This window comes from Schistocerca cancellata, chromosome 4 (genome assembly GCF_023864275.1).
Source record: "Schistocerca cancellata isolate TAMUIC-IGC-003103 chromosome 4, iqSchCanc2.1, whole genome shotgun sequence".
Classification (NCBI taxonomy): domain Eukaryota; kingdom Metazoa; phylum Arthropoda; class Insecta; order Orthoptera; family Acrididae; genus Schistocerca; species Schistocerca cancellata.
In genome coordinates, this window is record NC_064629.1 from 670819159 (window position 1) to 670831561 (window position 12403).

The 12403-nt window shown below is 39.9% G+C and overlaps 1 protein-coding gene across 4 annotated transcripts in view; it reads right to left on the bottom strand.

Moving 5' to 3' along the window:
* LOC126183445 (membrane-associated protein Hem) overlaps positions 1–12403 on the bottom strand; it is a 176888-nt gene that overhangs the window by 70577 nt on the left and 93908 nt on the right. For all 4 annotated transcript variants that reach the window (XM_049925436.1, XM_049925434.1, XM_049925435.1 and 1 more), the window contains exon 12: positions 6802–6934. In XM_049925436.1, the coding sequence (XP_049781393.1) occupies positions 6802–6934 (133 nt within the window). The remainder of the gene's footprint in view (positions 1–6801; positions 6935–12403) is intronic.

Below are 12403 nucleotides of genomic sequence, written 5' to 3' on the forward strand. Positions count from 1 at the left end.
TATTCACTACAGACAAGGCTGTTAAAAACACCATCATAGGTGAATGAGGCCTCATAATACAAACTGTACAAAGTTTGGAACTACAGTACTGTGGTGGTTAATCCATTGACAGAAGTGAATGAGGGGTTCAAAATCCCTTGGTCCCAATGCCTGTACATTATCTTTATGATAGGTGTGTAATACCTGTTCCACCTGTATGCTCTACACTGTATCCATTGAACTGTGTGTTTCATGTGCAAGTTGAAGGGTGCTTATTGCTGGGCCATTGGACACACAATCCAACATCATCTCCTCAAAGTCTGGTGTTTGGACTTGTCTTTTGTGGGAACTTTGGCCAGCTCTCTGTAGTGTGAATGACTCCATCTCTTGTAAATGGGTACCCATAGAGATAAACTTCTTCCAATACAAATTATGCCTAATGGGAAAGCGTTCTCTGTACATTCATGCTGTTTTATGGGCACTACCTCCTGCTGTACCATAAAGTAAATGCATGCCTGCCACCTCTCGTGATGAGTAGTGTTCCACAGATTATGCACTGCACACAGTAACACACCTCACCACGGGCACATCACAAGCTGTCTGATGCAATGCAAAACTGACACCAGGGATAGTGGTGTGCATGAAGCACAGGTTAATGCACCAGTGCAGCACATGCAGTCATCACATGACACACATGCTATGAGCTAAGTTGAGTACAGTACATCTGTTTGGTGGTCAGGAGCATACGCTGTTTATCACCCACAACCTGTTCCAGTGTACAATAAAACACTCGGGATCCTTGCGAGAGTGTGGCAGAACTGCATCACGCACCACTACACTATATGCATTGCGACTAGCGGTCTTCGCTTTGAACAGTTACTATGAATTATGTTGTTGTTATGCTGAGTATGCTGTGTATGTCCATAACACAATAAATGTGCATTTCTGACCATTAGTTCCCTACCTCAAAATAATCGGGCGTGGACTCACTATCACCTGTTTCAATCTGGCACAAAAGGTTTGAGACATGCTGTACATTTTATTTTTAGTGGGACAAAATTATTTTTATGATTTCATTTTTGTCTTTGCCACCAAAGTAAGAGTGGCGTCATATACACTGTTGTATAACAGTTGTATGTGAAAGTGTTAGATTTATGTTAACACATTTTTGTGAGCATGTTCATCACTGTTCATTGCATCAATAGTCATATCAGAAAATTTATCTTGTGTATTCTGTTTATTATTGCACAGGTTGCCTGATGATTATTTCAATAAAAACCAGCAGCAATGCTTTATCAGCAGCAGTGTTACACAAAAAATTGTTTTCTTCAAATGTTTATGATCTATGAAGCACCACCTGCACCAAATGTATTAATAAAGTCTTCTGTGGTTCCATTAAGTGGCTACATATTAGTCGTGACAAGTAGTCAGAGTTTTATTGGCAGAATACTTAGAAGATGCAACAAGTCCACTAAACAGACTGCCTACACTACACCTGCCCATCCTCTGATAAGAATATTGCTGCTGTGGTATGGGATCCTTACTAAAGCACTGCGACTGCATGGCAGAAGTGCACGTGTAGCACTTGCTACCTATCATTCACTTTGCATACATGCACCTGGCAGTTTCGACACACAGTAGCACATGTCACACACTCACTGAGTGACAAGCACTCACTGACTGACAATAGCTCATGGCTAAATAAACACAAACTCTATACAGCTTCATCACAATGTTGTGGCACTAATAAACTCACCAAGCACTGGAGTCCAGTTGGAATTGGAATTTCTGTTTAGCTGTTGATTTTCCATGTTTTCTACAGAGAAAATGTATGCTGTAAAACTGAGATGTAGCAAGTATTATAGCAATGACTGAGTGTGATTATGTATAACTAACATTATAGTGATCATGAAATACTAAATGTAATTGATTATTAATATAACCAAGTGTTGTCCGACAGAGCTGACAACATCTGTGATGACGCAGCCTGTAGTTCATTTTCTAAAATAGAGGAAGGGGGAAGAAAGGGAAACGAGGTAGGTATGAAATCACTGCTCCATGCTGCACAGGACACTGCAATGATTAAAGCTGAAAATTTGGGCTGGACAGGGACTCAAAGCCAGATGCTCCGCTACTCCAGAATGGTTGCCTCAATCATTTCGGCCACCTGGAGACATTTCCTATCCGACCCAAATTCTCAACTTATCACACACTGCATTGCAGCATCCTTCATCCATTACATCTCCTATACACAAATACTTGATTCCCATATGGATTCAAATGACATTTGTGCACATTCACCAAAACATATGTCATAGAGCTGATTCATTTGATTACTATATTAATGTAACTGAGTTTTGTCTGTTCTGTCTGACAGATGGAGTTTAGTAACAGAGCTCAAAGGTCAGATAGCCTCCATCAGAGAGCTGCCAATCAGGCTCTTTAATGTGCCAGGTTTGATGCCACCAGCCCATCCGTGGAAACTCACAAATGTGGCGGACCTCCAGTACGTCACCATTACTTGGCCTAACTGCACTTGTCTGCCTGTAAGAATGCTGTGATTGAATTAGCTGGTTGCTACTACAGGGCACTTTACACTGTACAATGGCCTCGGGCATGGCCACCTCAACAGAACCAGGTACAAAGACTCTGTGAGTTGACATGAGGTTGTGCCAACTGGAGACGAGGGAGCACATTCCAAATGTATCAGTTAAATTTTACTGTAATTCATCTCCTTGTTATAACAAACCTCATCTCCTTGTTATAACAACCCTCATCTTCATCTTCAATGGATTCCACACTACCTATCCTGCTAATCGAACCCATAATTCCTGGGCAGAATAGTGGTTACGTCATCCTGAACGACCTAAGCAATGCTACCTCATCTCTCAACAACGGATCACAGAAGTAGCCCATTACAAATGCTAATCCCAGATTCATTGTACTCTTACCCATTCATTACTGATAGTCCTCTGGAGCTTAACTGCAATTTCTCCTTCTTTTGAAATTAACAAAGGATATTCAAAATAATCACTTTTTCAGTTGTGGCTTTTTCATTAGTGAAATAGATAATTACATCATTTTCATTAACAATATGCATGTCACACTAACATGCATGTCTAAAACAATCTACACCTTATGAAATATTTTCAAAATTAAATAGCTGACTCCGAATTATTTGACATCAGCTGTATTAGATACAGATCTACTACCCAATAGTATCATATGAAATTATGTGCCTGGCTGGGATTCAAACCCAGATTTCCTGGTTATCACGAGCAGTCGCCTTAACCACTTCGAGATCCATGCATGCTCCCTGGACCAATCCAAACTTCCATATGTCACAATATCTACATTCTTATGTCACAAATTTTCATATGTCACTACTGCATAGTAGATCTATACCTAATACAGCTGATGTCAAGGAATTAAAAGTCAGCAAATTTAGTTTTAAAAATATTTCTTACAGCCATGGATCAACAATATTTTTTGTTCTTTGAAACGTGCCTTCAGGTATTAGGTGCCTAAGTGGGCATATGATAGTAACAACATTGGTCTTAATTCCTTGTTGTCTCATCCCCCATGTTGCAGGAATCCAAGTAATGTTATGAGCAGTAGGTGACGAATTTAGTGGACTACGATAAGGATTTAAACAGGGTGACATATGAAAGTTTGGGTTGGTTCGGGGAGCATTCATGGATGACTGAAGTGGTTAAGGCAATCGCTCGCAATAAGTGGGAAATCTGGATTCCAGTCCCAGACTGGAAGAAATTTTCATAGGTCACTATTGGGTAGTAGATGTATACCTAACACAGCTGATGTCAAGCAATTCACAGTCAGTGAATTAATTTAAAATCTGTTTATCGTTTCTAGAAAAATCACAATTTCCAGAATAAAAATTGATAGATGGCACTGGTTTGAATAGGAAAATACTCCCAAAGCACATATGAGGGAATGCTTGATAATGTATAAAGGTAGAAATATGAAGGCTGCCATTCCATTCATTGGTGCAAGAAGCTTAGTGCCCAAGCAGACAGGGCCACTTAACAGTACACAAGTATGAACAATCACTGCTGACAACTCTTTTACAAGAGATCTTTTGCTTGAACAAAACTCATTGAATGGTTTAGCAAGTTAACTACAGATCTCAGATGACCTCCTTGCACCATCACATCTGTGATGGTAGGGCATCACCAGATGGCAATGTGACCAGCAACCTTGCCACCGCTAACAGTGTTCTTCACAACTCACTGCACCTGCTTACTCTGCTCAGTTTGTAACCTGCTCATCAGTTATACGCTGTTTTACAACCTTAGTCAAAACACTTGATTTGATTTTACTGAATACAGTGCTAGACTCTCTTCACAATATTTGTCATTTACTTGTCTCACCAATTTTGTACATTTTCTAGACAGCTTTTTTTTTAATCCTAAGATACTAGCTGCTTGTGCTATCTGACTATCTCACAGTTATGGTGCTATCATCGGATTATCACTATTGCCAAGTACATAGTTAACCTATTCAAATGTGCAACAATGTCACTCTCCCAAAAAGGCTCTCAGTGGCATGTGCAAAGCAGAAAGCACCATATCTAAATTTCAGGTAGCTGTTAAGTATGATACATTCTGTGCAGACAGACTGAGAATACTCTGTGACAGTGCCTGTGTGCTCTCTGTCTCTGTACCGTGCCACACATTCCAGCCATAGCCTACTCTGGTAACTGGTAACTGGAGGCAAGAGCTGCGTCAGGTGATTGTTTCTGCTTTTGGATCTCCTTAGAAAAATTTATATGCTGGAAAAACTATTGCTGTCACTGCTTAACATAATACTTGTCGTATTTGCCTTATGCCACCAATACTGAACACTACAGCAGCTAAGGACTGTCACCATATACACAATAACATGAAAATTATGCTAAACATTCTATGCACACCCTGAAGCACACATAACATACAGATGCAGAAGAATGACACTACTGGCTGAAGTGTCACATGGAACGCTGACCTTCCCATTATGTATTGTCCCTGATGCACCTCCTTATGTGCACACCACTATGGATCTGGGCCAAATCCTTTAACAATGAAAACACAAGTACATTAATTTTAATTTCATACTACCTGCACTAAACAGTATACATTCTTTTTTGCCTGTTTCCATGTCATGTCACACACAGTTTCTGTGGAAGTTAATTTTTTCAGAAATTAAAAAAAATAATAACAATTAAACTAAACTAAACTTTGCCTGAACAGGCCATGAAGGACCAATGGTACCAACCAGCCGCCGTGTCATCCTCAGCCCAAAGGCGTGACGGTATGCGGATATGGAGGGTCTTGTGATCAGCACACTGCTCTCCTGGCCATACGTCAGTTTATGAGACCAGAGCCACCACTTCTCAATCAAGTAGCTCCTCAGATTGCCTCACAAGGGCTGAGTGCACCCCACTTGCCAACAGCGCTCGGCAGACCGGATGGTCACCCACCCAAGTGCTAGCCCAGTCCAACTGTGCTTAACGATGGTGATCCTGATGGGAACTGGAGTTACCACTGCGGAAAGGCCATTGGCTTATTCAGAATGAAGCAGTGGAAATTACTGAAAGAAACTGCAGTTTCATTCTCTGTCAACTCAAAAAATTTCAAGACTGGATAACTAAACAATTCTCAAAGTCAAAATAGTGGTTTTGATGCTTTAGGTGTTCTACATACTCTCCTCCCACTTGAGTACAGTGTACAGAATGTTCCTATAACCATGTGAAACTGTTAGAGAAGTCCTTCTCTGGGTTGTTGTTCAACCTGTGCAGCACATTGGCAGGAATGTCAGTTATGTCATCAAAGTGTTGAGCATCACATGAATTTCTGCACTTTGTCATTTTGTGGTACGTAGGTTTGTACTGATAATACTACATCTCATCGCCTATAATGATTTTTTCCAGAAAAGAATTTTCTGTAGTTTGAATTTCAATCACGTCATGGCAGGCATTCATGTGTTGCTTTTGTTTGAGAGTCAAGATGTGCAGAACCAACTTTGCACACAATTTTCTCTTCTTAAGAAATTCTGGAGAATGTATTGAACACTTGATTTAGAGATGCTATTACACAGCTATTTGTGACATGTTGACACACTACAGCCACATGTCCGCTACTTAATACTGCTTCCTCACAACTGACTGGTCAAAGACACATTTGTTAGTTCAGATATTAGTTAAAGCTGACATAGCTTATATGCCAGGAATAAAATAAGTCTCAGCACTTTTGGATGGATAGTGTATATTTTGTGATAAAATTATCACATACTGGTTAAGATCACAACTGTCTCAGCAGCAGTAGCTGCTACAACAAACACACGGGCAACATGTGATGTGCATGCAAGAAATTTTTTGCACTCATTATAACTTCTTCTACTGCTGTTTTCTTCTAAATCTTGTTGTTGTGTGAGTGGTCACTGCATTTCTTATTTTTCTCTTCTTTTCTCCAGAATTCCCAGCAATATTAGAAACTGTTCTGTATTTCATTTGAAAAGTTCCATTTATCTGCCTAAACCATCATTCTATAGATCATTTTTGCTGTTTTTGTGAGTAAATCCCTCCTTGTCTTCCCCTGGACTATCATGCCCACAATCAAACCTCCATGAATTCACTGATCTTTTTCTGCAATGGGTTGATATCACACTAAAACACTGTACAAAATTAGGCAGACAAGAGTTCCAATTAAAACAACACTACCTCTAAAAATATAATGCAGATGTGCTGGTATCAAAACTGTAGCCTCATGCCGCACAAACAAAAAATTCCACTAACAGTGAAAATATTGTGATAAGTTTTCTAACCTCCTCTGGGCATAGTTCATGTGTGCAGCTTTGGAAGTGTCCACAAATAAGAGGAAAGGCCACAATGTATCGATTTTGTGCAGGGAACTCCAAACACATATGAAATTGATCTTCAAAGATTTTGCTGTAGAAACTGAAACAAGAAATAATAATTAGTAACTTTAAAGCACACACATGAAACATAAAGAACTATACAATTTACTACGACTATTTATGGGACTGTTTATTAATATCACCACTACATATTAAGCTGGCACAATAGCAGAGATCTGAGACTTGCCCTGTTGAAAGGGCTTTAATATTTCATGTAGGTATTACATACACTCTCAGTTTTAACATTATTTATTTTAATGCCATCATATTTTATAAGGTGTCAATGTTTACTTTCAATATGCTTGAAAAAGACAAAATGTTGAAATTGGAACTGGAATGTTTTCAACAGCCGTAAGTAGAATAAGTAATAATTACATAAGGGCTGTGGACCAAGTTCTCATCAAAATTTTGGGTCTGAAAATATGTTGTAATCACATGCAATCTGTATCCACTCTTTTTAGTTCCATTTGCCTCATGGTTTATTTGTGCCTACTATGGAAGTATGGAAGTTGTAGGGCAACTTGCTCTGATTTCATACTTATTTATAGTTTACCACTCTAACTGGAGCTCACACTATGACTTGTCCCCATATTCTCAACACTTTTGTTACCATACAGTAATGCTAAATAACAACATATACCACATATCATCAGTATGAGAAATTTCATTAGTTGTGTTCTGTATGAGTCAGAACTTTTAATTATTTTTGAGCAGTGTGGATTTTAAGCAATGAAAAAAAACACTGAAAATTGGGGCAAATGAGAAAACCACATGTGGTTGGTTGTCATTCACCCAGATCTAATTGCAAAACTGAGGCACAAAGGAAGGAAAAAAGTAAATACTAAGACAGAAAAATGAACATATGTCATAATCATGGCCTTGACTTGAGAAATCTTACAGCTGAAGAAACAAATCACAGAAGTGTATGCTTACATAAAGTGAACCAAACATGATCTCACAGCGATGGCAATAAATGAAATAAACTGGTTATTCTCTCTACCACAATTTGTTGACTCTTTTAATGCCATTTGCAAGACTTGGCATCTGTACTTTGTGCACTGCTTTGCCATGTCTCTTGCCATGCACTGGCTGCTAAATACTTCTGATGTATTAACCATTTCTCATTTTTTTTAATCATTCCAGGCTTCAGACTGGCAGTGGGAGAGTTAAAGAGTATTTATTTGCAATATTTACTGCAGTCTAGAACAAATCGCAAAGCATAAAAACATAGAATCGACAGAAATCGCAGGATGTACAGTACAATGTCATCTGTTGAATTTGTAGCAAATCACAAAGCTTGGTGTGAGTACACCAAAAGCTCTAACACAAAACTATCTACAAAGTTGCATACTATACATTGAAATGCCTTTTTTTTATTACAGAAAATGACATTGTGTGGCGAGATACCACTAGTGATGCTCCAATTAGACAGGCATCATATTCCACCATAGCTAAATGAGAAATAAAATATGTTTCAACAACTGCTGTGGTAGCCCACTGTACTAAGAGTGTTAAATATATGTGCCACAGTCGCAAACCATTAAACTACACAAAATTTCAATGAAACTTATTCTTCGAAGAATTCTCAAATGTTAGTCTGAAAAATTCTTGGACTGGATTTGGAAACAAATCAATTTTTCCACTTTAATTTCCACAAAATTAAATACTAAAGCTAGTAATTCTTTTATGAAATGCTTCTATGGACAGCTTCAATCTTACACATACTGTACTTTAGGGTTATGAGTGTAACATCACATATTAGGTTCCCAACGCTCACCCAATTTTGTAACGGTGATGGTTTTATTGTGCCAGACTTCACTGTTTATTACTGGACTGTCATCCATCCTGTTGCTCTCTACAGCACCAAGCGTTGGCCAGCTACAAAATGGGATGAACAACGATTGGGGGTCATGGAGACTAAGATGCCAAGATGACCAGGTAGCATCACTGGACTGGATCATATCTCAAATGACACTATTAGTGAACATTTCAGGGTCACACCAATCCAGAAGAAAATGTGAGAAAGCTGTCATATTTTGCTGCTTGCAAAAGATGATACCACTGGAAAGGCTGCATACACAGTGGAAGTCGCAGGGAAGAGACCCAAGGGTCAGTCTAGACAACAATGGGCTGACACTCTGTACAATAACCTGAAGGCTGTAAATCTTCATACAGACATGGTCCACGACCTAGCAAAATGGAGACAGCGAATCCACTCAGTGGACCCTGCCACCAAGTGGGACAAACCCTATTGAAAATGAAGAAGAAGGATTCACTGTTTAGGGTATCTCTGGCCTGCAATCTGTAAGTGAAGTCTGCTTGTTTATTAGCCTCTTTTTAGGATAGCTCTGGTCTGAAATCTGCAAGAGAAGCCTGTTTCCTTTAATATCCTCTTCTTCTGTAAAGTTGGGAAGGAAGGAGATGAGGTACTGGCAAAAGTAAAGCTGTGAGGACGGGGCGTGACTCGTGCTTGAGTAGCTCAGATGGTAGACCACTTGCCCGCGAAAGGCAAAGGTCCCGAGTTCGAGTCTTGGTCATGCACACAGTTTTAATCTGCCAGGAAGTTCCATATCAGCGCACACTCCGCTGCAGAGTGAAAATCTCATTCTGGATCTATCCCAGACATGTATGATAGGGTTCAAGTCTGGAGAACATGCTGGCCACTCTAGTCAAGCGATGTCGTTATCCTGAAGCAAGTCATTCGCAAGATGTGCATGATGGGGGCACGAACTGTTGTCCATGGAGACGAATGCCTTACCAATATGCTACCAACATGGTTGCACTATCAGTCGGAGGATGGCATTCATTCACATATTGTACAGCCATTACGGCGCCTTCCATGACCACCAGCGGCGTATGTCGGCCCCACATTATGCCACCCCAAAACAGCAGGAAACCTCCATCTTGCTGCATTCGCTGGACAGTGTGCCTAAGGCGTTCAACCTGACCGGGTTGCTTCCAAACACGTCTCTGACAATTGTCTGGTTGAAGGCATATGCGACACTCATCGGTGAAGAGAACGTGATGCCAATCCTGAGCGGTGCATTCGGCATGTTGTTGGGCCCATCTGTACCATGCTGCATGGTGTTGTGGTTGCACAGATGGACCTCACCATGGACATCGGGAGTGAAGTTGTGCATCATGGAGACTATTACGCACAGTTTGAGTCATAACACGACGTCCAGTGGCTGCACAAAAAACCTTATTCAACATTTTTATGTTGCTGTCATGGTTCCTTGGAACCATAATCCATAGGTAGTGGTCATCCACTGCAGTAGCAGCCCTTGTGCGGCCTGAGCAAGGCACATCATCGACAGTTCCTGTTTCTCTGTATTTCCTCCACGTCCAAACAACATCGCCTTGGTTGACTTTGAGACGCCTGGGCACTTCCCTTGTTGAAAGCCCTTCCTGGCACAAAGTAACAATGCAAACATAATCAAACCGCGGTATTGACTGTCTAGGCATGGCTGAACTACAGACAACACGGGCCATGTACCTCCTTCCTGTTGGAATGACTCTAACTGATCAGCTGTTGGACCCCCTCTGTCTAATAGGCGTTGTTCAGACATGATTGTTTACATCTTTGAGTGGGTTCAGTGACATCTATGAACAGTCGAAGGGACTGTGTCTGTGATACAATATCCACAGTCAACATCTATCGTCAGGAGTTCTGGGAACAGGGATGATGCAAAACTTTTTTGATGTGTGTATTATATAATTTCCTTAGCCTCTTCTAAATGGTTAGTCACAAGTCACAACTGTGTGTATGTATTTCTTTTCCACCATTTAGAATGTGAAGACCTTGAAAGATATTGTTATTACTTATGCAACAGACAACAATCATGTGAGAATACAAAGGCTGTCACACAGCATATAATACCATCCTCCTTGCATAAGATCCCCTTACATTTGGTTTATAGATTTTGGCTTTCATTAGCAGTACAGAAATAACAGAGAAAATAATAGACAAGATGAAAAGGGAAATATAAGAAGAGAGACAAAATTTCAAGGGTCACAAACTAAAACATCAAGGAATGTGACCTTTCCATGAAGCAGCTGGGAATACACCAGTGTTTTCAAGAAAAGTCAGTTGAAAGTTAGCAAGAACTCGACTGAAGAAAGGGAGGAGACACACAGAAAATGAGCACAAAAATACTAGGTGTGAGTTAAGACTCAAGGAAAGACATAGGTGAAACAATGTCATCCACTGCTGGCAGAAATGATAGAAGAATATCATGTCCAACATGGGTATCATGTACAATGCCTACAAAATGTTAGCATTACTTTACACATGGGGTAACTTGAAAAATATAAACATGTAAATATATGGTAGAACAAACTGCTAATGTTAACTTCAGTAAAAGACCAATAACACTAATTCCATGGGCTCTTGCACTCTGCAGTGTACACTGACACAGTTCCCACAAACCCATACCATTGGCATATGACAGAACTTCTGGTGATCTGATAGGTCAAAGATAAAAAGAAAAATAGAAAACAGATCAAAATAGCAATGCACAAACAGAAACTGAAATTTCTTATGGTCCAACAAGCAATTTCAGAAGGGCAAATCTTCTGGATTAAATCCTGAAGTGATAGCCAGTATAGTTTGTTGGCTGCTTTTCAGAATTTTCATTAGTTATCAATACCCATAGTCACAATATAACCTAAATTGACTAGCTTTCCAAATGAAACTTTCTCTGTGATAGAGTATGCATGAAATCATCCTCTGTGAAGGATAAAAACTGGGTGCAGAAATGATATTTGGAACCATAACTTTCCCTTTGACAGCTAACAATGTCTTACAAAATGACTTGCAGATTCAAACTACTAGTATCCTTCTCCTACTTATACAAATATCACCAAGACTCCCTCCTGCAATACTCTGGTACTTCACCAATGAACACATTCTCTCTACCCCCCCCCCCCCTTTTCCACAGGAAAAGATATCCCTGAGTGAAGTCCAGGCCATTGCTATCTCATTCCTTGCTATTCCCTTTCCCCATGGATGCTACTTCTGAAAGACATGCACAGAGACCCTCTGTAAAAAGGCAGGCTGAAACTCTACACTGAATTATGAGGCATGTAGATGGATCATGCATGAATGGTAAATATCTGGGTTCAATTTGAAGTTTTATACAGGGTTTTCATTTTTCACATAGGTTCATGTGACAAGCGGGATTCAAAAAAAATATTACACAGCAACTAGTATGAATTTAGGTAATTCCTCATTCAGACTGATATGCTTCTTCACCACATTTATAAAGGACCAACCCATTTCATTCACAAATTCAAGACTGTGCAAATAAAAAAAGCATGTTACTCGCATAGTCCAGGTCAGCGTGTGGTGGCTTTAAGCAATGCAAAGAATATCCTTGTGTTACTTCATGCTCACTTCGGCACAGCAGGTGGTTGATGTGCTACACTGAATGAGGGAGCGAGCAGGCCACATCACCTGTGCAATATCTTCAGTTTCCAAGAAAACATCAACAATCCATGCTCTATGACA